General features: G+C 38.7%; 1 protein-coding gene across 3 annotated transcripts in view; it reads left to right on the top strand.

Moving 5' to 3' along the window:
• Positions 1-26,709, top strand: part of PPP2R2A (protein phosphatase 2 regulatory subunit Balpha) — a 79,246-nt gene that overhangs the window by 26,839 nt on the left and 25,698 nt on the right. For 2 of the 3 annotated variants that reach the window (XM_070459643.1, XM_070459642.1), the window contains exon 3: positions 22,084-22,181. In XM_070459643.1, the coding sequence (XP_070315744.1) occupies positions 22,084-22,181 (98 nt within the window). Of the gene's footprint in view, positions 1-6,901; positions 6,933-22,083; positions 22,182-26,709 lie in introns of those variants that run through there. The other variant, XM_020869619.2, reaches the window with a different exon arrangement.

Below are 26,709 nucleotides of genomic sequence, written 5' to 3'. Positions count from 1 at the left end.
TCAGGAGATGGTGAGGGGTGGGGAGGCCTGGCATGCTGCAGCCCGTGTGAGATTGCCTGGGTCGCACAGAGCCGGACACAACTGAGCGACTGGACAGTCTGTCCTCCCAGGGTCCTGTCCGTCCCGCAGCGCTCGGTGCCCCCTGCTGGGCGCGGAGCGGCCGGCGTCTGCGCAGCCCTCTTGGTTAGTTCCTCCCGCTGAGCAGCTGTGTGTTGTGATTCCGCTAAAGATGTTGTTAAAGTGTTTCTGTGCTTACTAAGTTTTCTATTCGTGTCTGACTCTTTGCAACCCCTCTTGGAATTCTCCAGGCCAGAATACTGGAGTGTGTTGCCATTCCCTTCTCCAGGGGATCTTCCCAACCCAGGTGTTGAATCCAGGTCGCCCACATTGCAGGCGGATTCTGTACCATCCAAGCCACCAGGGAAGCCCAGGAACACTAGAGTGGGGAGCTTATGCCTTCACCAGTGGATCTGCCTGACCCAGGAATCGAATCGGGGTCTCCTGCATTGCAGGTGGATTCTTTACCAGCTGGGCTACCAGAGAAGTTAAGTTTTCTAATTAGTCACATCTTAAGCTGGACTAAGTTTGGTGACACTGCATTTTTTTAGAAATCAGCAAAATTTAGTTACTTAAATTACCATAGAATAAATCCTGGGAAATGGTATAGATTGAAATCTTTGTTTTATCCAACAACGGAATTGAATTATATGACTCGGAAAATCAACAAGCATTTCTTGTTGTATTTATCAAAACAGAGTCTTTGAAACAGTGTGTAAAGTGCTTTAGTTAAACAAATAGCTGTGTTGACACCCAGTGGAAGATGATGCTCTAAGCTCATGTGTTAAAACAGACAGACAGACACGCTGACATGACCAACAAGCATAATGGGGAGAGTGCAGTCTCCTTGGAAACCCTGGAAGTGCCGTAACAAAACTCAAAGAATTTTGTCAGGAAACCGTGCAGATGAGAAGCAGTGAGGAAAGTCCTTACTGGCTGACTTGGGTCCACTTAGGTGGTTGAGAAGCCTCCTAGGGTGTGCGGTAAAGGGACCTACTTCGAGCAGCTAAAGCTAGAGTTGAAAGTGGTTCATGGGGCAGTTGGTTGGTGAGATGTTTTGTACTTGAAGCTGGATTAAAAGCTGAATGATAAATATGAAAAGTGATCAGATGCTGAGCCCAGAAATAAAATGGAATAAACCTTGTTTAACTGGTGTCCTTACCATGGTCTTATCTGGAAGTCAACTACTTGGATATATTAGCTGATCAGACATACCCCCTGCATTCTGTTTCATTTATTTAGTAAACTTAAATAGTACTCCTTAAAAACAAAAACAAAAAGAGCAGTGATACAGACCAGTTCTTACTAAGGAGAGTGTGACAAGTGGAGAGGGGTTGGCTCCCTGTAGTTGAAGGAGGGAGACTGACCGTGAAGCTCAGTGCTGGAACTCCCTGCTCTAATGCCGCCTTCTCGGCTTTGTAATCCTGCTTCCCGACTGCGCATGACTGGGTCGACAAGCTGACTAAGGGTAAGGTGTGGCAGATAGCTTCTAAAGTGGCCCCAGTGACCCTGCCTCCTGGTACGCATGGCCTGTGTGTCATTCCCTCCCCCTGAGCATGGCTGGATGTAGCGACTTGCTTCCACAAGTGTGGCAGAAGTGATGGGATGTCACCTTCAAGGTTAGGTTATGAAAAGGCTTTGGGTTCCATGTTGGACTGCTGCTCATTTACTCTGAGGGAAACCATCTCCCATTTTGTGAGCTTCCCTGTGTAGCTCGTGCAGCAAGGAACTGGTGTTTCTGGCCAGCAGCCAGTGAAGACCTGACGGCTTGCCAGCAGCCGTGTGCATGAGCTTGGTTTACGAGCCAATTCTTCTTCCACCAGCCTGCATCGAGCTTTGAGATGACAGTGACCCTGGCTCACACATTGCTGCCTTTTGAGAGATCCTGAGTCAGTGCGCACCCCTCAGCACACCCAGGTTCTTGATGCCAGTTTGTTGTTTTAAACTGCTAAATTTGAGGATACTTTGTTAGGCAGCAGTTGAGAGCTATCAGTAATGTAGGAAGTAACCATGTAAACATCTCCCCATCCTTAAAGATTTTAATTTGGTTTTCTGAATGGTTTTTGATTGAACCCAGTACAGTTCCCAGTGTTGCATAAACGTAGACCTTTCTCTTTAAAGTTAAATATACGAGAAGATAGACATAGACTCAGTCTAAGAGAAGGTGACAGATTTATTGCAAGAAATAAGAGAAAATGTTGAAACTTAAAAACTAGTTAGTATTCTCACTGAGACTCTTGAGCATTTGAAGAAGTATCAGAGAACAGAAAAAGTTCTTTGGTGAAATATGCGATTCTTAACCTATTGACTCTTCGGAGGCACGTACCTGCAGGGCTCTAGAAATATTCTTGCAACTCAGGAAATAAATAAAGATGAATAATGTGGACACAAATATAAGAAACACAAACAATGGATTTCCGTTTAGAGTGAGAGTTCAGAGTGAAAAGTCAGAACAGATCAAAAGGGTTCAGGGACATACTTTACATTTATTGAGCACTTAGTGTATACCGTGTGTTGGGCAATTTGAAACTTATTTAAAATTGTCTACACAGCTTTCATGTGGTAGGACCTGTTAATATTACTCTTTTACAGATAACTGAAGTGCATACCAAGCAAAATAAGTGGGATCCACACCTAGAAATAACCTAGTGGATTTCTAAATTTTAGGGTGTGGAAATAAATAATACAAGTATTGAGACAGGAAGGAAGGTATATCAGGTAGACATCGAGTTTGTCGTCTTTATGCTAGAACTGTTCAGTTAGTGGTAGCCACTAGCCTCATGTAGCTGTTAAATTTAATTCATTTTATTCCCTCAGTTTCACTCCTCTCAGTTCAAGTATTCAGTAAATAGCTACGTGTGGCTAGTGGCCACCATGTTGAACAGTGCAGAATAGAACATTTCTGTGATCAGAAAGCCTTGTTGAACTATGCAGGAGTACCTTGTTGAACATGGCCGTGCCATTTTCCCATGGGACTTAACAAAGAGATGTATTCATAAGGGGCAATGACAAAGGAGAGCAGTGTAGCCTTAGGTTAATTTAGCTTGTGTTTCATAGTCCAAAACAGAGTTGTGAAAAGCTAGACTGTAGCATTTTGCCTGACTAAAAACTTGGGGGGCCCTTCTCTGGTTCCCTCCTTTAATCCAAACCTGCCTCCTCACTGGCTTTACTGAAAGGTGTAAGATCAGAGAGCGCTGAAACTCAAGGGAGCAGCTCGGCCTCTGACGCGAAAATGCTCTCTTCCTCACCTTTGCTGTTGGTGAAAACAGTGGAGCGGCATCTAGAGAACTTAGAGGAAAGCTGTGTAACCTGACAGTCTTTGGTTGCTGAGACTGTCCTTCACATAGGGCAACAAAATAGCATTTTTCAGGCTTCTTGTGACTCAAAGTGTATCACTCAAGTGCTTTTCTTGGGAAGAAGCACTGCTCTCTCAGTGCATCCAGCCCCCTGAGAAGCCAGCCACTCAGGAGCATGGTGAGTCAGCTTAAGTGTTTGCTTAACCCTCTGGTTCCCACAATAACCCAAGACATAGATTCAATAAACGTAAGGGGAGATCTTCATCTATGTCAGACATAAAGAGGATGCCCTCTGTAAACCACATTTCAGGCTGTCAGAGCACTGATTTCAACCTCTCCAGCTTAGCTCCAGAGCTGCTTCTCCTGACAACTGTAGAATAAAGCCACAGAAAATAACTTTTATTTTAAGGATGCCAATCCACTGAAACCACTTCTGTTGAAATCACCCCAGAAATCTGCATGTCACCAAATCCAACTTTAATATCTCAACCTTTGCTTAATTTCTGTGCACTTTGGGACACAGTTCATCACTGTCTCCTTTATTTATTTGTGACTGCAGCATACGGGATCTTAGTTCCCCAACTAGGAATCAGACCTGTGCCCCCTGCAGTGTCAACGTGGAGTCCTAACCACTGGACCGCTAGGGAAGTCCCTATTACTGCCTCCCATTAGAAAGATTTTCTTACCTGGCTTCTAGAAACGTCTCCTGATCTCACCAGTAGCACCTAGGTACTCTTTCCTCTCTGCTTTCTCCTTTTCAGCTAATCGTGGGAGAGTCTGAAGGCTCAGTCCTTAGGCTGAACCTCTTGTTTTCTTATCTGTACTTGCTCACTAGGAAATCACATTTGGTCCTTAAATGCCTCTATTAATTGATGATACACTAATTTATATCTCCTCTTCCTTCCCTAAGCTGTCAAATCTGTTTAGCTTCCTAGATGACATTTCCACTTATGTGTCTGGTCGAAATCAGCACCACAGATGGAAAATGGAATTCTGGGCTCCTTTCTTACTCCAGACCTACTCTTTTCCTGGTATGTGTCTCAATAAACGGCACTAACTGTTCCATTGGATGCGGTACTAAAACCTTGGAATCATCCTTTGACACCTCTTTTGAGACCTCAGCAAGTTTTGCAGTGCTGTCTTCAGAATATATTCTGAATTCATCCATTTCTCTGGCTGCCACCTGAGTTCAGACCATCGTTATCTCTTGCTTAGGCTACTTCAATAACTTAAGAACCAGATAAGGGTTTTAAAACAAATTTAAAACTCTTCAGTGGCTTCTTAATCACTTATGACAAAGTCTTAGTCCCCCCTTGGCTTACAGGCTGAATGTGGTTTGGCATCTGTTAAATGTGCCATCTCTTCTACCACCTTGTTCTGCATTAGTCTCATCAACTCATTTCCACTTAGGTCCTCTGCTCGTAATGCTGTCCTTCTAAGTTAGGACGACTGATTCCCTGTTCATTTTGGTTTCTACCTAAGTCATCTCAGAGAGGCTTTCTCTTACTACCCTACTGTGTTTGTATAGTACTTAGCACTACATTTTATATTTATCTTTTATTTGTATAATATGCCCCCATCTCTAGAATCTATGGTCCATGAGACTGGGGATCTTTTGGGCTGTCTTATGAACTCCTGTATCCCTAGCACTTAGAAATGCTGGCGTAACCTGGAGTGTCCAGCATGTATTAGATGAAGAAATGACTGTTAAGAATTTGTTGAAGGAATGAGCAGAACAACAAAAATGTACAAGATTTATTTTAAAAAAAAAAAGATGAGTTGTCAGAGGAATAAACTTTTTGTTCAGCTAAGTGGAGAAAAACTTTAATGATTAATTCTCTTTCAGTGAGATCCATGAAAGAAATTGCATATTTGAAAATGGAATCGTGAAATTAATTTCAAATTTTTGAGAAATGTGACTATCATTGTTTAAACAGTATAGTAGAAACAATGATTACAGTGTAAATACAATTGAAAACAAGGTCAGGGAATTACCACCTTGCGCAGACTAATCTAGAACTGAGAAGAAAAACATTTAAGACAGGAAAGATGAGCAAAAAGAATGTTCTGAGCTAATTTTTTTTTTTTAAGTAATATGATATATCCCTTTTGGTTCAAGAGTTTTCATGAAATCATTCTTGACATAATCTTTAACTTAGCTGATGGAACTTAGCTTTTTTCTTTTACCTGAAGTTGGACCTACGAGTTATGTTGTTGTTTAGTTGCTAAGTCGTGTCCCAACACTTTGTGACCTCATGGGCTGTAACTTGTAACTTGCCAGACTCCTCTCTGTCCAGGGGATTTCCCAGGCGCAAAAATTGGGGTGGGTTGCCATTTCCTCTTTTTCAGGGGACTTGCCATATAGATGCTGTTAAATAAAACCTAATGTAAGGTAAATATCTGTTTACTGATGATAGCAAGATTAATACATTCAGCCAGTTTGAGAAACAGGACATTGTGCTTGCTTTCATCTTCAGTTCTCCACACTTCAGCAGTGATCAAGCCTTGCTTTATATACTTCATAAATGGATTTTAAAGTCTGAAGACTTCTGTCCCCTCTTTTGCCTCCATGTTTTAGTTTCTTCATTTCTTAAATGGATATATTAATATAACCAGTTGGAGAGGTTTGTTGTGAAGATTAAATACTTAACATAAAGTGAATTTCAAATGTTGGTTCCTTTTGATAATATCGTTACTGTGCTAATACTAATTCACTTGGGTCATAGTCATCACATACCAGGACTTCTGGAATGACTCTGGGTTTGTCTCCAGACTGCCCCCTGCTTAATTACTCTTCTCCTAATTCCCAGCCTGTATCAGCCGTGAGTAATCTAAGGTGCATATCTTCCCAGTGGGCTTCCTTTTGTCATTGGGATAAAGTCTGTAACATTTTTTTCTATCATAAAGTTCTGTTCTCTAACTTCTTTCTCTAAAATATATTGCCTCTTGATACCCAGTCTGTAGGTGTAAGCTGAAGGAATCCTGTCAGAAAACACATTTGCTCTGGTTGTGAGTCTGCTAAGACCCGTCCAGTGAACTGCTTTCTGGTTCTTACAGATGGCTGTAATAATCCTAGTTTGTGAAGATTTCAGAGAGAGATTAGCAACCAGATAACCATTCTGGTTGTAAAAGTATCTTCATACATGCAGAGATGCAGGGGCTTCGTGCAGTACTGCTTGTTTGTATGATCTCAGTGAGGAACTAGAGTCTTATTTTGATAAGGCAACTTAATGAGATGATTTGTTTAGTGAGCTTAATTATGACTTCCTTAAAAGTTGGTGAACATCTAATGAATAGGGTAACTAGGTTTAGAATGGTCAATTTAGAGCTCTCCTTTCAGACATTGTATGTAACATTCATACACCAGGGCTTGTTTGTTAAGATCATCCCTGTAGACTAAATGTGTTAGCAACTGTTTATCTTTCTGTTCTTTGTTGCAGGAGGGTATGGTTCCATTCCATTTTATCCAAACATGATATCAGATTATCCAGGAACAAGTTAAAAAGAAGGGAGACTGGTTCCAGAACACATCTCTGGAAATTACACTATGGACCCTGACTCTCATGGCAGCATTACAATGTAGGTTCTGTATGAGCATCGATAGCCAGTGGTCTTTATGGAGCTTATCTCATAACATGTTCTGATTCACTGAGTCAGAGGCTGAGGAAAGGCTTATTATGTAGGCCGCTAGCACTTTATGTTGTTCTTGGAAATCATGGTGTAATTGAGGGGGTATTTGGACTAAGATAGGAGTACAAGATCCTGTTCTCCGTCAGCTGTGCTTCAGCCTGAGGCCTCGTAAGTGTCTCTGCAGAGAAGCAGCAAGCCAGGCCGTGGCAGGACTTTGATCCTAGCTTGGGCTTCAGCCGCAGGCTCCTGGGAGCTATGCTGGACCATTTGAAGAACTTTTTTACTTAGACTAGGATTCCGCAGAATAGTCTAGAAACGAATAAGGCTAAATTCTTGTTTCTGCTTCATGCAACAAAGCCTAGATCCCAGCCCATGTCTTTTTTTTTAACCAGTGTGCCTACTGTGTGCCTCGTTCAAGGCTCATTTCTTTGCATTTACTGCTGTTTAGCCCTGAAAGCAACTCTGAGGTTGTCTTTTTAAGATGAGGAAAGTAAGTCTAAGGTGCTGAGTTACTTCCTCAGGGTCATATGGACAGGAGAAGTAGTGATTTGACAGTGGGGAAATGACCATCTGGCATCTGGTCACTTGCTGCCCAAGTTCCCTGCAGATGTGGCCCCAAGAATGGGGTACAGGTGTGCTAAGATAACAGTGCCTCAGTCCTTGGAGGTGGGTGCTAGAGTGCAGATGGGAGCAGTCTCCCCTCCCCTCCGTGCTAACGTTCTCTGGCTGGAGGGAGGAGGTGGTGCACTGGCTGCAGCGGTGAAAGTCATGTGTCAGCAGGAGTGCTCACAGCCTTTCAGATGGTAGTGATCTGCCCTAGTCAGAGCCAGGCAAGAAAGAGGAGAGAGAAATCGTTGGGGTCTGTTCACCCCAGGAGCAGGTAAGCAGGTCATGTCGTACTCAGCCCTGAGAAGCAAGCAAGTAACTCTAAGGGGATGGCACACACTTAGCTTTCCCTTCGGAGTGCTGAGATAAAATGTTCTTAAGTTTTGAACACGTCAAATTTGTGGGAGGAGTGTCCTGACCTTGAGGGGAAAATATAATAAGAACTTTGAGCTCCCTCTAGAGGTCAACAGAGATAAAGAAACATCATAGTGGTCTGAAGGGAAATAACTGTACTTAAAGCTTGCCACCCCTTTATCAAGAAGCTAGCATTTTATGGCTGCATTATCCAACAAAATACTTTCTTATACTAGGGAGGAATTAGTTACCTTTGGGAAGAAATCTGGGTGAATTATATTCTGGTTAGCTCTGTGGGGCCAATCCTGAAGTCCAGTGTTTGCCATATAGGTTGTATTTAATGAATAGAGGAGAAAAGATTGTAAAAATTGGTCATGTTTCCAAACAAGATAACATGCTTCTTAATGAGAACTCTTAATTGTTGAAACTGGATCAAAATGAGAATTCACTTCTGTGCTGTTAAGGTGTCAGAATGTTTTGACAGCAGGCCCCTGACTGTAACAGAGAGTAGCTTGCTGCTATGTTTTAACCCCATCTCCCCAACATCTGAAAAGAAAAAAAACAGTACTTGAAGATTAGAATTAAGAAATCCAGGTTGTTGGCTAACACACACAACTTCTTAACTTCTAGAACCTCAGCTGACCAAATGAGAATCTGTTCTAGGATATAAATCTTTGTTGTTGTTTAGTCACTAAGTCATGTCTGACTCTTTTGTGACCCCATGGACTGTAGCCTGCCGGGCTCCTCTGTCCATGGGATTTCCCAGGCAAAAATACTGGAGTGGGTTGCCATGCCCTCCTCTAGGGGATCTTCCCTACCCAGGGATTGAATCTGTGTCTCCTGGATTGGCAGGTGGATTCTTCACTGCTGTGCCACCGGGCCTATAGAAATCTTACTCATGGCCAGTTATTCCAAGGATGAGAGTTAGTTATGGTGCTAATCTTTCTTTTAGTTTTTCCTTTTGTTTTCAGTATGTTTATACTTCCGAATTGAGAGTTCAGTTCTTAAAATTTAGTATGTATATAGGATGAAAGAGTAAGAAGTCATTTTTAATTTGTGGTAATATTAAGACTGTCTGAAAGTTTACATTAAAAAGAATATACCAAAATTTCTCAAAAAGCAGAAGAATAGGAAAATGTCAAAGGGACCCAGGAGCCAACCTGAAAGAGTTCTCAGTGGCCAAATCTGGAACAGTTTGAGCAGCACAATAAATTACATACTATTAGATTATAACTCAAAGTATGACATTAATACCTGTAAATTCCTACTGATCAATGATTGGTTGGATAAATAAATGAGGGGGAAGAGACAAATTTCCCAGACGAATTCTAGATAATTTAGCTACTCCCCCTCAAATAGATGGAGCTTAGTTAATGCATATACACTCAGTCCCTTTAGTGATTTCCTTCTGGAGTACCTTAAGAGGGTGAAGTGACTGATGGAGAAACTTTCTAAACCATACCTTGGCCAGATGATCTAGGTTATCATCAGTAAGTCATACTGGTAGGAAGTCCCCTTGCTATGATGTGTTAAAAATGGTATCTCATCTCTGTGATCTTTCTGCCAGTAAGCCCTGTAATTGCAGCCTGGCCTTGAGGAAAACACATTGCAGTCTCACTTGAGATACTTGCTGCAGAGTACCTAACTAGTACCCTTCAGAACTGTCAAGGTCATCAGAAACAAGAAAGTCTGATAAATTGTCACAGACCATAGGAAGCTAATTGCAGTATCCTGGAGCTGAAAAAGAACACTAGGAAAAATCAAATGAAATCTGAACAGAAGTGTGGACTTCAGTTAATAATCATATGCAAGTATTAATTCCTTAGTTTGTGACAAATGTAGCATAGTGATGTAAGATACAAGCAGTGGGAGAACCACCTGAGAGTAGATGAGAGTACTCTGTACTGTCTTTGCAAGTTTCTGTAGATCCGAAATTGTGCTAAAATAAACTTACAGAAGCCAAAAAGGTCCAGATCAATTAACTCTTGTGTTATTCAGCTTTTGTTCTGTGACATTGGAAAAATGGGGAACTTTGCCGCTTCATGTATATGTATTAAGCAGTCTCTGACTTTGTGTAAAAGTGAGGAAGATACCATTTCCTGAAGTTGTGTGATGACAGATGATAGAATCTCTGGTGCTTCCTTGCGGCAGCAGTGGCTCACATTGAGCCAAGCAGCTTCATTGTCTGGGTTCCATTCCTATTTCACCATCAAGTAGCTTAGAACTTACTGGAAGTAAATCACTATTGTTAATTAGTTCCACATTGAAGAAGAAATAAGTCTGGGATCCATTTTTGTCAGTGTGTGATCTTCAGTAGAGACCCTGGTCCTGGGTAGAGCTATGCAGCTTTTGCAGAAGGTTGTCCTTTCAGCCTTTAATTTCAGATATTAGATTTTCATGCATCCTAATGAAAGCTTGTTATTTTCCTCCAGCCACTATTCTGTTTTCTTCCTCTCTTAAATATGTTGATTTTAAGTATCTGAGTTGTGTACATGCCCTAAGACATTCCCTGAAGAGATCATCTATCCATATTTCTTTGCAGATAAGAAATTTGAAGTGCATAAAGATTAAATGACTTACTCATAGTCAAATTATTACTTAATAGCAGAGCTGAGACTGTTTCCCCAAGTGTCTTGTTGCTCTTGCCGAGTAATGGTTAATGAAGAGCCAGAGCTTGTAGTGAATATGGAGGAGGATTAGAGCAAAATGTGAAAGGACATTGGCAGAGTAAGAACATTTGATGTTTCTCATATATTCTTTAACATTTTAAATAATTTATAAAGGCATTAGTGACTATACATTAAAAAATTTGGGGGGCGTTATTTCAGTAGGATGACTTCTGGAACTGATCAAGTTCCAAAGGAATGAATGTTTAGTGGCTTCTGATATAAATTATGAAATAGTTTTCTACAGTAATAATTTATGCTTTTGTCTACAATGTAGGCAGGTAACCTGTATTGTAGATAAAAGTATAAAGTGACTGAGCACATAGAGCAAATAGCAGCCTTATGAACAATTTGTATTTTCCCTCTAGGAGATAGAAAATGGTGTCTTATTAAAAAATGTATTTAGTTTAATTTGACTGGCTGTTTCCTTATGTTTTACTAGTATTCTTCTGTGAATTGTTTTGCTGCATTTTAAGAACTATTTCTGAAAATACAAGTGTTTTTCCTAGTCCATTTGGCTTCTATTTATTTATATAAAAATTGCATTTTTCTTTTATTACACTTGTAGATTGTAATCATCCAGTGTAGCTCTACCTCACCAGAATTCTAATGTGAATTAATACTTTTTAAAAAAAACTTTCCCTGATGGGGCACATAGGGAAGGGCTGAAGGAACTAGGAGAGGAAGGAAGGTATTTCAGGCAAGGTAGACAGTGTGTCCAGGGTAAAGTAGAGGTAGTGAGGCTGGGCATAAGTATGTATGTGGGAGGTGTAAACATGCGCTTCACTGGAGAAGGTGGTGCGTGCTGTGGTCCTAGTAGGTTGGTATGCTTAAGGGAAGGGTTCATACTATGGAGGAGATGGAATGCCACTCAGTACTTCACAGATCTTGTTGTAATCCTTAGAGGACCTTGAAGGTTTTGGAGCAGGAAAGCATTTTGTAACCTGTAAGTAAAACAGAAGAAACACATTTTGGCATGTCTGAGATTCCAGGATTTTGTTGTTTTCTTATGGTATAATTTACATCCTGTGAAATTTATCCTTTTATGTACAGTTCTTCAATTTTTCATTAAAAAACAGTCACTACCATAGTCAACATAAAAAGCAGTTCTGTCACTCTGAAGAGTTCCATGTCCCCTTGAAGTTGTCCTCTACCCTCCCTCTATCCCTCTAGTTATACCTTTTCCAGAATGTCAGGTAAATGGAATTATATAGTGTGCAACCTTTTGAATCTGGCTTCTTTTTGTTAGCATGATGTGTTTTGAATTTTATTCATGTTACTACTTGTATCTATAATTTGTTCCTTTTCGTTGTGGAGTGGTACTTCATTGTACGGATATATGCCACATATTGTTTATTCATTCACCAGTTGAGAATCATTTGGGTTGTGTCCAGTTTTTGGTGATTACAAATAAAGTTGCTGTGAGCATTTGCATTCAGATTTTTTGTATGAATCAGTAGTTTTCATTTGACTTGGGTAAATATGTAGTGATTGCTGGGTTGCATTGTGTTTGGCAGTAGTCAAAAACTTTTTTCTTCCCCCCAAGAGGGTTGCATTCCTACCAGCTATATGGGAGGGTTGCAGTTACTCAATACCAGCACCAGCCATTGTTTTTAAATAAAAGTTTAGTTATTTGAATACTGTGTAGTGCTAACCTCACTACTTTTTTTTTTACTTTGTAGAGATTAGTCCATTTGTTTCTGTTACTGTTATGTGAATGAGAAAATGTATCTGTACCTATCTAAGCTCTGGTCACCAATTCCATAATGCTCTGATGGATTTATGTTACACCAACAGGATCAAGCATGATTTGTAACTTTTTAAATATATATGTTATAGATAACATTCTTTCTCAGTACAATAGATTTTTTTTTTTTTTTTTTTTTTTGGTACTAAGCGCGGGAAGTACATGTGAACAAACTTTGGAAGGGTATACTGGACTGAAATTCTCTCAGAAGTGGGTTTAAGAGTAAATGGTTTTTTTTCTTTTTCTTTTTTTTTTTTTTAACAAAGTAGTTATTTTACAAAGTAGTAGTTATTTGTGTGATCAGAAAAAAGGTAAAGTTAATTTTAATTGTAATTTCATTACTGAAATTGATCTTCAGAAATCATAGCATATATGAACACATCTGATAACGTATTTTGCAGTTTGCATGAGTTTGCTAAAAGATTGTTCATTTATTACCTATGGTGGTTACTCCTTGTGGTGGGATTTCAGGTTTTTTGTTTCAGTTTTTAAGTTAGTTTTATAGTGATTCTTGTATCTTTTTTTTTTTTTAAGAAGAACAATACTATCTTAAATATTTATATACTTACGTTCCTGTAAATCTTCAAAAATATGTATTGCAGTGCTGATTTCTGTCCTGCCCTTAGAGTTTAAGGTCACTGAGTAGCTGATGAGAGCCAGTAGTTACTCACCGTTCCCTCCTTCTATTGCTTGGACGGTGTGGGTTAGGATTCCTTAAGGGACTCGCTCAGTAAGCTCTCTTAGACTTAAAAAAAGCTCTTTTGAATAAATAACATATTTTGTATTGGTATAAAGTTCTGTGTGTGTATCAGTTACATTTTTCATGTGTCTGTCCCTTCTTTTCCCCCCTTCCCTGCCTCCTGCCCCACCTATTTTTAATCTGTCAGGCATGGAAAAGGATTTCTCCAGCTTCTGGACAATTATTGTCAACTCTTCTACTCCTGGTAATCCTGAAATATATGAAGTAACAATCTTTGGGCATAAGATTTATGACTGCTACATCTTCACCATACCTTTTATCAAATAAATATAAACATAATATAAATTCTTGTCCTGTTGAATTCTTTTTTTTGTCTAATTTTACCAGTGAGTGGAGGCATTATTGGCATTTACTCGGCTTGATTGTACTAGCTATTCTGCAGTTTTCAGGACAGTCTTGAACTAGAAGAAGTTATCCCATAGTCTGCATTATTTAGAATATTTTGCCATGTTTGTGGTGTTGAAAAAAACCATTTTTATAAGCCTAAAAACCCAACTCTATTTTTGTTTTTTACATGTGTTTATATACTAAAGTTTACTTTGTAAATTAGGGAAATATTATGCTTTGAAATGTCAGAATTCTTCATGATTTTGCAGTCATATCCTAAAAACAGGACTAATGAAATTAATTGAGTTGCCACTACTGTGTACCTTTGTAAGTCTGCGTGTATACCTTGGTTTGCTTATTCTGCATGTAATGTCATCATGCTGGAGCACTTCCATGCTGGTCAGTTTTTCAAATATTCCCCAACTTTTCCCCTGGGACTGCAGTGATATGTATGTTGGAACACTAGATCTTCTCCTGCAAGGAAGTCTTTGTTCTTTTTTTTCCCTCTGTATCATTGTTTTGACTGTATCATTGTTTTGACTCTGTTATGAGACCTTCAAGTTCTTGATCTTTTCTGTTGCAGTATCTAATCTGTTAATCACATTCAATGTATCTTTCATTTCAGATAGTATACTTTTCATTTTAACATGTTCCTTTGTCTTAAGCATATGGAGTGTATTTATGACAGCTGTTTTAAGGTCCTTGTCTTCCAGAAATGATTCGTCCATCATTTTTGGCATTTCTGGTTCTGTTTCTATTGGCTTCTTTTTCTTCTGGTTATGGCTTACATTTTCCTGCTTTCTTATGTTCCTGATGATTTTAGACCCCAGGCAATTGTGAATTTGCATTGTTGAGTGTTGGTTTTGTTCTTGCACATAATTCAGTTACTTGAGGTCAGTTCTTCAATGTGAAGCTTTGTCAGGATGAATTCAGTTTGGCGCTGACTTGATCTCTGAGGTGATGCTCTTCTGAGGACTCCACCTGATGCCTTGTTAATCACATTTCTCTACTCTGGCTGGTGGCTCAGTTGGTAAGGAAACACCCTGCAGTGCAAGAGACCTGGGTTTGATCCTTGGGTCAGGAAGATCACTTGGAGAAGGAATTGGCAACCCACACCAGTATTCTTGCCTGGAAAATCCCATGGACAAAGGATTCTGGGGGACTGCAGTCCATGGAGTCGCAAGAGTCAGACACAAATTATCGATTAGACCATTGTCAACCAGCCTCCTCTGGCTGAGTGGGATCTCTGTTTATTTTGAGACCTTGTAAGCTTCCGGATAGTTCTTTTGTAGGCCTTGTGGAGTGTTATACCATTACATGTGTGCATGCATGCATGCTTGGTCGCTTCAGTCACGTCCAACTCTTTGTGGCCCCATGGACTGCAGCCTGCCAAGCTCCTCTGTCCAAGGGATTCTCTAGGCAAGAATACTGGAGTGGGTTGCCATGCCCTCCTATCCTCAAATCAGTATTAAACTCTTTAAAGATTCTAAGTGATTTCTGTAGATCCCTTGAACTTTCTCTCTGTTCATTTTCTAGTCATTCCCAGCTAGAGGCTGAATCCAGATTGTCTTGCTTCCCCATGGCTAGAAGCAGAAGACCAATTATAGACTTCTAATTTTGATTTTTCTCTTTCACTTCAACCTTTTTGAAGTGCTAAAAGTTACTTCATGTTTTCATTGAGTACTTTTTGGAGACAGTTTATGCTGTTAGCTTTAATGTTCTTTGTTTTTACTGAAATATAACAAAAAGGAAAGAAGACTGATTACCTTGGTAGAGTTTTAAGGGTAATTAAGTACTATTTGCAGAAAGGTAAGATTCAGCATAGCCAACTTGCTAATAAATTTGTTTTCTTCCAGACCTGAAAGTTTCATTTGATACCTAGAAGGCCATGCTGGCAGCTGCTCTTTCAGCGAGTCTTCGCTGACACTCATTTTCTCCCTAGAGCAGTCCCTTTTGAGATAATATTCAGAATGTAAAATTTTAAGAAGCAGTGGTTATTCCTAGAATTTTTGTAAACCTCATGTTTTTCTGTGTGAATATTTCGAACCTCTTGAGATTTATGCTGTCCGTGATGCATAAGGCAAATGTGCCTGAATTTTTAGAACTATTTACTGTAACGATGTTTATATTATTTTATGAGTATTAACCTTTTAAATTTTCTTCTCTGTTGCTTAGCTTTAAAGACTAGCCATATTGAGGGTATTGAGCACAGTGCCCTGCAAGCAGTGTATAAATATGAGCTGCTTTTATAGGTGGCTTATACTACTGATGTCTCAGTGACAGCGCAGGGAGAGTGAAGTAAAGTTTTTGTGAGCAGGTGAATTTGAGAGATAAGTTACAGTTTGCATTGTTTTCTGGGTGGAAGAAAGATAAAGTTGAATTTAGGGTTAAGTAAAATGTTTCTGACCTGACAATTTTATTGAAAGAATACTGCACATTCCTGTTTCATTTATATATATATTTAACAATAAAAATTCCAAGTCAGCAAAAATTAAAAAATAGTAAGGCTGTTGACAGAAATAACAATCAGGTGTGTCAGCATTCAATGGATGCTATATTAACTGTTTCAAGTGAAACTTTGGGGACTGTATAATCCAGAACGTTAAACATATGTGTGAGCAGTTTCTTCCAGTTGATTTCTTCCCCCTTTATTTTTAAAATAAAGGGAGCTTCTTTATATATTTACTCAGTCTTTATGTCTTAGAATTCATTTTATAATGCTTACAATATTCCTTCTTTGGTTCTTTTAAACATTTAGTAAGTCTTTTCTTGGTTAGCTGTTTATCTGTTTTAATAATATGTTGCTTATAAACCTCTTTAAAGGGTACAATTTAGACTCTGGATCACCCAGCCCCTGGAGTGTAGCAGGTGCTGGAAAATGCTTAGTTTTATTGTAGGGCCAGACCAGTAATTGTAATGAGATCATTAGTAAATAGTGTAAAGTCGATGTAGTTTGACCTTAAATGTTTTATTGAACACAGGCATTTTGGCAGTGAAAAAGAAGCAGTAAACTGAACACTTATTTATTTCTTCATCATCCAGTGACTTCTAGAATTTTGTGCTGCCTCCTTATACATACGATTGTTCACACCTGCTAAATTTGACTCCTGGCTTTGACACTTGACAGAGGTGTGAAAGGCAAGTTACTTATTGTCTCAGTGCTTTTGTACACTCTCCTGTTAATTGAAAGTGATGTCTCTATCGCAGTGGCATTATAAGGATTAAATGAGAATATATATATAAATGCTCATTTAGTACACTGCTTGGCATATTATAGTTGAATCTTTCTGTAGATAGTGTGTGCTTTGACATTAGTTTATCGGGTCTCTGTCCCCACATAAATCATACTTGTTCTTTTAATGTTAATATTCATTTATTCTTGCTTGGAGAATCCAAAGGACAGTGGAGCCTGGTGGGCTACAGTTCATGGAGTCACAAAGAGTTAGACATGACTGAAGCGACTTAGCACAGCATTCAGTTGTGTTTAGTATACTTGAGTAGTGGTTGACAAGCATCTTCTGTAAAGGACCAGATAGTAAATATTTTCAGTCTGTCTCAACTATTCAGCCCTGCTGTTGTCAATTGAAAGCAGCCAAAGACAATATGTAAACAAATGGGCATGGCTGGGTTCCAATAAGAGGTTCTTTACAAAAATAGCTGGCAGGCCATAATTTTCCAACCTAGATACTCAGATTGCTTTTATATCTCCTCATTATTGGATGTTTGAAATACATTTATTTCGTTACAGGCACATCTCAGATATTCAGGATGTGGCTCTAGATGACTGCAGTAAATAGAGTCACATGAATTTTTCGGTTTCCCAGCGCATATAAAAGTTGTTTATAATGTACTGTAGTCTCTTAAGTGTGAGATAGAGTTATGTCCCCAAAAATGTACATATCTTAGTTGGAAAAATACTTTATTGCTAAAAAAAAATGCTAACTACCATCTGAATCTTCAGCGAATTGTAGTCTTTTTGCAGTAGTACTGTTTACGACCACTGATCACAGATCACTGTTAAAAGCATAATAATGAAAAAGTTTGGCATATTGAGAGAATTGCCAAAATGTGACACAGAGATATTAAGTGAGTAAATGCTGTTGGAAAAATAGCTTTGATAGACTTTGTCTACACAGTGTTGCCTCCAATTTGTTAAAAGCACAGTATCTATGAAGCACAGTAAAGGGAAGTGCAGTAAATGAAGTATGCCTGTATGTAGATAATTCACATATAACCATGTTGGTGCTAATTTTAATTGGTTTCTTCAGATAATTTGTTTGAACTATAGTCCTCAAGTGGAATTATAAAATCACTGAGTAACCCATAAAGTGTCTTACAGTGCAGGAATTGATGTATTTAGAGAATGTCAGAGCTAATAATAATTTCATCACTTAATATATAGTAATTATTGTTAATTACTACCATTTATGCATATATATTGTCTATTAATTTTCCATCATGAGATTTTTATATTGCGTGTGTTGTATTTTTTAACCATTGGCTGTCTGTGTCCTTTTCCACTGATTAGGGTACATAAGAAATAGAGAAGGTGAGTAACAAGGAAACGGTGTGGTGTGCCTGATGAAGTAAAGACAGACCTGAAATTGCGTTGTTGTCGTCCCCCCACCACCAGTTAACCATTCTTGCCCCCAAAAGAAAGCAGTCATAGCATCTTCTTAGGATGAAACCTGGATGCTGATGGTTTAGGAAAAAAAGGTTGGAAGAAATTTAATTCCATTTTATATAACACATTATAAATTTCCTGGTTTTTATTAATACTATGTAGAATTTCACATCAAAGGTCGAAAACACTGTGGTTAAGTTTTCTTACCAGCAGTCAGATTGTGCCTTTCGATCCCTGTCTTTAAGGTGCCTAGAATGGCTGTGTGTTGACTAAATATAGTGCACAGTAGAGGATCCTTGACTGATGTTCTCATCCAGAGTCCTTCCTTTTTATTAACTGTATTTGAGTGTTCTTTTATGTGATATTAAACAGGCAGTTTTTTTTTCATTGTGAAAAAGCATTTGTACTGGTCGTAGGAAGGATTCTTATGAATCCTTTATGAGAACAGACATAGTTGATGTGTTATACTGGACCCTGCCTCTAGTTGCAGTAACGTGACTCTAACAGTGAGGTTAGTGTCTTTGCCTTTTTAAAGTATGTGATAAAAAACAATAATAAAGTATGTGATAGTTATTTTAATCTCAAGAGTAAAGTGTTCACAAGTTTTCAAGGCTTTCATTAATACTTTGTTTTAGAAATAGTATCCAGGAATCCGAATTTTCATGAAGTACATTCATATTTTCAGCCTGCTCCTTGAGGTAACAGTCTGGGTGTGTACGTACACAGTAGTTTTATTTTACCTGTTTAAAGTTTCAGAATTCTCTTAGCTTCAGCATTCTTGTCTTTTAAAAGTCAGTGTCCACTCTGTAATGTTTTAGACCTAAACTCTCCAGTACAGTAGCCCCTAGCAATATATGGCTAAACTTAAAAATTCAGGAGCCACACGTGGCTTATTGAACAGCGAAGATATAGGACCTCTCTATGGTAACAGATTTCTGCTGAACAGTGCTATTCCTGCAATCATCTACTGTGTAATTTTTTTTAATGGTATAGAAATCAGAGCAATGAAGAATATTTTCTAGGAGCAGGGTTATTGTTATTTTCAAAAACACAAGATAGCAGTATTTGACCAGTCTCATCTGGGTATCGCTACTCACCATACGGGAGCACTGTTTTTAGAGCCATGCTTCCTTATCTTTTCCACATCGTGGCATACTTGAGAGCAAAAGTGTTTGTATGGCACTCTGAGGTCAAGTGCGGGCTCCAGGCTGGAGGTCTTAGGTTCGGGCGGTTGCAAACCCATACCCCCTTCCTGGCATACTGGTGTGCTGCGAGGCACACACAGCTCAAAGCTCACTTCCAGAGTACTCCTTAATGGGTTCCTGGACCGTAAAGCAGAATTCGATTTTATTCTCCCTGTTATTCATCCTTTTTATATGTCATATTCCCAAGAAGACCTTATAAGATCTAGGCATTTTACAACTGAGGACAACTTTGACAGCATTCACACACTTGGAGGTTTAATGGGGGCTTATGTGCACCGTGGCTGTCTCACTTCACGTGTGGACGGCCGAGCCTGCAGGAGTCACGGCGTGTCATTTCTGCTTCATTCGATGGGAAGGAGGAAGGAACACCTGGGCATGTGCCTATTTAATTCACCACACAAGTCATGAAAATAACTTACCTATCTGAAATATATGCAGTTAAAAAAAATCAGTGAGGAAGCCATGAATCTGCGTACCTCTCCCCCAGATAAAATTCCACTGTACTGTTCACCTAAGCAACAGTGTCTAGTTAGCTGTTTCTGAAATTTTATGTTTATTCATTGGCTTTTGGCAAGATAAATAGTCAACAAAACAACAGTACCTTAAAAATAGCTGAAATGAGAAAATTATTTGCCTTTCTCTCTGTATTTCCCACCCTCAAGGATTTAATGTGGGTTGACTTATAGTGTAAATCTTTGGCTCTTGTTGTTTCCTGACAGTCAGCCTCTTGCTGTTCAGGTCAGTTGTTTCTAGGGTTCCTCAGCCTATATGACTTCCTGTTACTCCATTGAGTGAACAGGAGAATGAATCTGGAGTTGGTATGAAGTGTGAGCATTTTACCAAGCCAAGAGTATATACTGGAGTCCAGGGGTCAGGAGTTTTTGGTATAGCATGACTTTGTAGCCATATTAACTAGTTCATTTCATGGGAAGTACAAAGTATGAATGCTGTAGGGAAAACTGGCTGAGTTGGACTTAAAAGAACATGAGAAAGTTTGCATCTCCAAAGTGGTGCCTGTCTGAGGGATTTGAATTTAAAGATAATTTTTGCTGTGTGTGGGAGTTTTTTCCCACCTTATTCCCTGATTTTAGAATCTGACCTACAAGTAAGATGTCGCTATTTGCTCTGTCCAATAGTTAACCCTGCTTATTTCCTCTCTGTAACTGTGCTATAATGTACTTTAGTGCAAGGACTATGTACTTTTAATCCCTTATTATACTCAATACAGAAGTAAATACAGAGCATCTAATAGAATGACTTTTAAGTACTGGTTGATGTTGGGCTTTATAGAATAGTACAGTATATTCAGTTTTACTCCTTGGTGTTACATATACATGTAGCGTAAACACTAGATTTGTTCCTTCCTCCTGATAGCACCAACCATGGTGAGTTGTCTGGGCCAAAGGTTTTAAGCTGGAGATGGGGTGCTGTCCAGACCTTTTGAAATTACATGCAAATTTTTGTGTGTACTTAAATGTGAACAGTTCTTGGGAGAGTGTGTATAACTTTCAGTAAGTTCTCAGAGAGTTCCAGAAAGATAAAGTGCCTTGGACCTAGACAGTGGAAGAAGCAAAGAAAGCTTTGCAGAATCAGACTCAACTCGGGAAAATCACTGAAATGAAAATGATAAAATGCAGTGCTGGTCAGTTTATTGATGTGCTTTGTTGGTCAGTAAGTTCTAAAATTTAAAGTATATAATGTTCTTTATCATATAAGTGAAGTGAAGTCACTCAGTCATGTCCGACTCTTTGTGACCCCATGGACTGTAGCCGACCAGGATCCTCCATCCGTGGGATTTTCCAGGCAAGAATCCTGGAGTGGGTTGCCATTTCCTTCTCCATTATTATATAAAGTCACTTTTAAAATTCTTACAGTGAGCTAATGTTGGCAAGAAAATGACCCTTTGCCCATAGTAAGAGTTTGCTTTTTTATGTAACATGCATTTGATGGGGTCTTCCCTAATTTAGTATAATGCTTAGTAGTGAAGAACTTGTAACAGTGGGGAATTGTGTAATGTGATTGCTTTATCTTAATGCCCAATCCTGTAACTTAGATTTTTTTCTTTAGGAAAATGACTGGTGTCAAAAAGCAAGGGAAAAAAACTGATAATTTTATTTGAACTTGACTGTGAAGTTAGCACTGACTTTGGGTGTGTAACATGACTGATTCTAGTAGCCCCTGCTGTGTCTGTGTGTGGGAACCACAAGAAGAGCTATGCATTTTGAAGGTGCATAGCACAAAGCATTGCGGGTATAAGTGTGTTCTATTTACAAGTATTTGTTTGAGGCCATAATTTGAATTTATTTATTTATGATTGTTTAAAGTTCTATCTGAAATTATTTTTGCATTTAAAGAATTTCCCCATTTTAGTTATATCTGTCTTAATTTTATAGACCTTCTTTGGGTTTGCGTATATCAGCTTATCAGAAGTATATAAGAAAACATTAGCACAATAATTATTAATGTTTAATGGTGCTATCATGGAATGTTTCATGCATTGTTGATTTCTTTATATTCATGAATTTAGTGAATTATTAGTAAAGCACTGATATTTTTTGTTTGTTATGTGCCTATTTTAAACAAAAATAGTGTCATTGGTTTACTTTGGGGAGAGTTTTGTGGGAGGAGTGAACCAAATATTCATGACTCAAAATATTCATGAAAGAACTTTAGATTTACTTTATTTCTGAGGGCAGGTTGATATATAGACTTGGAATATATTAGGAAAACATAGCTGAGCTCTTAGTAAGAAACTCTGTTGTGAGTTGGGAGAGAAGAACTAATGTCTTTTTGTTTGTTTCAATTATACAGCAGATATAATTTCTACAGTAGAGTTTAATCATTCTGGAGAGTTACTCGCAACCGGAGATAAAGGTGGCAGAGTTGTCATCTTTCAGCAGGAGCAGGAGGTAAGTGTTTAAAGCTTGATGTCCGAGTTTCAGTTGGTTCTTGGGACTGCAGCTTATGCTGGAGAATCTCGTCAGAGGATGTTGGCAAATTTTTCTTTAAGAATTTGTTGTATATCAAGCAGAATATTGAATGTATAAATAGCTCTAGTTCTTTTAGCTTTGTGTGTCTGTGTCCATGTGTGTGTTGTTTTAATTGTGAGAGGATTTGGTTAGAGAAAGGATTGAGAAGTGTGTTATACAAGATTTTAACTGGTTTTATAGCCTTGGCCCTCATTTTTTTTCTCCTAAAATTCCATAAAGTAAAATTGTTTTGACCTCTTCTCAGTGTATAATTTGCCTTGTGTAATTAGGGGTGGGAGCCTGGTTTAAAGGAAAAAGCTGCTCAACTATTTTGATATCAGTTTATACTAATACAGTTACTGCAATTTAAGTATAAAGGTTTTAAATGATAGTTGCATGTGTACACATGTAATGTATGTAATTTACAAGTTAGTTACCCCTCTTTAAAGTGGATTTGAAAATTGTTTTCCTTTCTCTTTGAAGAAAGGGATTTCTCATTGCAGAATCTGCGATTAAAGTAGGGTTGGTTTGGTTTTGTGTATAACATAGGCACACTTCTAAACCTGATTGACTAGATTTCTCACTAAAATTTTATACTAAACAAAATTTGTCACACTAGATTTTCCCTTAGTCTCCCCCTCCATTTGTAGATCAAAGTTAATTTATCATTTGCTTCCAAACATTCTGTCCCTGTCTCTATACTATCTTCAAGAAGAGTTAAAAGTAATGTGGATAAAATGCAGGGCTTTATGAACAGATGTCTAAATCATAACACAGAGTTAGCTTTTAAAGGATTGTGAAATTCCTTAAATAAGCAAGAATCTAGTAATAATACTACTACTTTGCACTTCTATAGCGCCTTTGACCTGAGGATCTCAAAGTGCTTTACAAACACTAATGAATTAATCCTCACAACACCCAGTGAGGTAGGTAATTTAATTTTAAAAGAAATGATTAATAGTGTCTGATTAGAAGATGCACAAGCACTAAATATGTCTCCTTTTATTATTTTCTTACTGGTTGGAAGGAAATATGAAAATAAGACTCAAGGTTTTCTTGACAAAGGATGTTTTTGTGGGAAGTGGGGGCAAAATCAGTTTTCTGTTCCTGTTTTCAAGCAGCTAAAAAGTTGACCATAACAATCTAGGAAAAGTTGGAGTCGAAATAGAGCCTTACAGATCATTATAGTTTACCTTTATCTCCAAGTGAGAAAGCAGATTGATAAGAGATCCCTTGATTACCCAGACTCATAGCCAGAGCCCAGAGCTCCAGCATGTCCCCTCGGTGCACTCCTGCGCCTTTTACGTTAAGTCACCAAAATGTGGGTGTTAACGTTCTTTAGAAGTTAGAGCTGGATTTCCTGTAGACATTCTCTGCCCTTGTGTGGTTGGTTTTGTTTTTTACTGAAAGTTAATGGCATTCTGTATTTTTTTGTTTTAAAAACAAAAGGTGTTTGGAGAAAAACATTTAAATTTAAGTTTGCTTCATGAGCATTTCCATCTTGAAGGGCTTTACATTGTGGGTTTCTGAGCCTACATTTTTAATGGGGGCTTTGTGTTATTTAAAAGTATAAATTGTCATTCTTAACTGCATGTAAGTGTTGAAGACAGAAATCCATTATCTAGAACCTCAGATTAATAGTATGTCTTTTGAGAATTACTTAGTGTAAATTTCAGTGTACTTTTTAGTGATAAATAATAAAGATGATAATTATTCTCCTTCTTGAAACTTGATGTTGTTAATGTTAATTTGATGCCTTTTACCCAATATATTTTCCACATTTTTTTAGCCCTTATTCTGGAGCCTCTAATATTAGGCTGTCTTCAGGACATTCAGTACCTATGTTAATTATAAATGTATGTGCCTTATATCAGTAGCTAACATATTTAGTGTTAGATTTTATGAGTTCTTAGCAAAATGTCTGTAAAATAGTGTTAAGAGTTTGAAAATTGGAAGCGAACTTAGAGATAGTCTTTTTCTAATGTTTAGATAAATCTCAGCATAAGTTTATATAAAGTTACATTGCTGAGTTTAATAGCAAAGGCCTGGGATTAGAACTTGAATCCCTAAATTTCAGTAGCTTCTTCTAACTACCACAGCTATTATACGTACATTCCAGGGTATGCTGGCACTTAACAAGTGAGTGGTTTTAGAACCTGCTAGTTCTCTTTGCAAAATACAATGATGTTTGAACTATCATGTCTACAGTGGCAGGGTTCCTTGCTAAAATTCACTTGACTGGAGACTTAAATATTTCCACTCACTCTTCTTACTATAGTAGCAGTGAACCTTGCACATCAGAGTTAGACAGCTTTATCCTTCTTTTCTGTCTCACTTTACTCTCAAGGTGTGGCAGGTCCCCTTCCTGTCATCTTGTCGGGCACACTTTGCTGCCTGTCCATCTATTCCCCAGGCAAAGAAAGCGGGTGCTCATTTACAAGATTTTCATTTGGTTCAAGTGTATTTCAGCCTGGTGATTCAGTAGCATGTTCTCCTGTTTGTGTGTGTGTGTGTGTGTGTGTGTGTGTGTGTTTTAAACTAACATGTTTGAATGATTTTCTGTTTGACAGAGTCTCTGAGATAGAAGCAGGGCATGCAGGGAAATTGAGGCACAGGGTAGATCAAGTTTCCAGGAGGCGTCACACAGTCAGAGTCCAGACTTTCAAGTTTCACCCAGTGTTCTGTGTAGTGTGCCCTGAAATAAGGCACCCATCTTGCTGATTTTCACAACTTGTGTGTACTAGGTTGGTACAAAAGTAATTGTGGTTTCAAACAGAGTTTTAAATCATAACTAGGGTCATACACATATTCACTAACCAAAACAGGAACCACTACAGTCAACACATTTTTGCCAAATAAGTATGTTTATTCCTGTAGTATAAAAGTCCATACCTCAGGATTTGTCGAACTCTTAGAAAGCATTTTCTGCCTCCTGCTGGTTGTGGAAGCTGTTTCCCTGCAAAAACTTGTCGAGTTGCTTAAAGAAGTGGTTGGTTGGTTGGTTGGCAAGGGGTCAGGTGAATATGGCAGATGAGGCAAAACTTTGTAGCCCAGTTTGTTCCGCTTCTGAAGCCTGTGTTGTGGAGAAAAATCGGGCCCCTTCTGTTGATCAGTGCCAGCTGCAAGGGTTGCAGTTCTTGGTGCGTCTCATTGATTTGCTGAGCGTACTTCTCAGGTGTGATCATTTCACCAGGATTCAGAAAGCTGTAGTGGATCAGACCAACAGTAGACCACCAGTGACCATTACCTTTTCTTGGTGCAAGTTTGGCTCTGGGAAGTGCTTTGGAGCTTCTGCTTGGTCCAAGCACTGCCAGTGCTTCGTTTACAGTCCCCTTTTTGTTGCATGTCACAATCCGATTGAGAAATGGTTCATTGTTGTTGTGTAGAATAAGAGAAGACGACACTTCACAACAACTATTTTTGGTTAGCTCATAAGTTACCCACTTACCGAGCTTTTTCACCTTTCAGTTTGCTTCAAATACTGAATGACCAGAGAATGGTCCATGTTAAGGAAGTTCTTCTACAACTTCTCATGTAGTTGTAAGAGGATCAGTTTTGATAATGACTTTGAATTAATTGCTTATTGTCAACTTCCCATGGCCAGCCACTGTGCTCTTCATGTTCAAGGCTCTCGTCTCGTTTGCAGAGCTTCTTGAACCACCACTGCACTGTACATTTCGTTAGCAGTTCTTAGGCCAATGTGTTGTTGATGCTGCGAGTTGTCTCCACTTCTTTATGACCCATTTTGAACTCAAAAAAATAGCTCGAATTTGCTTTTTGTCTGACATCATTTCCATAGTCTAAAATAAATATAAAATAAACACCTAGTAATAAGTCATTAGCAGAGAAAAACATAAAGCAAGAAATGCACGTTAAAATAGTATATTACATAACCACATTTATTTACGGATGTATCCCAGAGAAAGGCAATGCCATAGAATGTTCAAGCTACCGCACAATTGTACTCATCTTGCACGCTATCATAGTAATGCTCAAAATTCTCCAAGTCAGGCTTCAACAGTACGTGAACCGAGAACTTCTAGATATTCACGCTGGGTTTAGAAAAGGCAGAGGAACCAGAGATCACATTGCCAACGTCCATCGGATCATAGAAAAAACAAGAGAGTTACAGAGAAACATCTATTCTGCTTTATTGATTACACCAAAGCCTTTGACTGTGTAGATCACAACAAACTGGAAAATTCTGAAAGAGATGGGAATACCAGACCACCTGACCTGCCTCCTGAGAAATTTGTATGCAGGTCAAGAAGCAACAATTAGAACTGGATGCGGAACAATGGACTGGTTCCAAATCAGAAAAGGAGTACATTAAGGCTGTATATTGTCACCCTGTTTATTTAACTTATATGCAGTATACAGCATTCGAAATGCTGGGCTGGATGAAGCACAAGCTGGAATCAAGATTTCCAGGAGAAATATCAATAACCTCAGATGACACCACCCTTAT

The sequence above is a fragment of the Odocoileus virginianus genome, chromosome 31, assembly GCF_023699985.2.
Source record: "Odocoileus virginianus isolate 20LAN1187 ecotype Illinois chromosome 31, Ovbor_1.2, whole genome shotgun sequence".
NCBI classification, from domain to species: Eukaryota; Metazoa; Chordata; class Mammalia; order Artiodactyla; family Cervidae; genus Odocoileus; species Odocoileus virginianus.
This window is presented reverse-complemented; position numbering and strand designations above follow the sequence as displayed.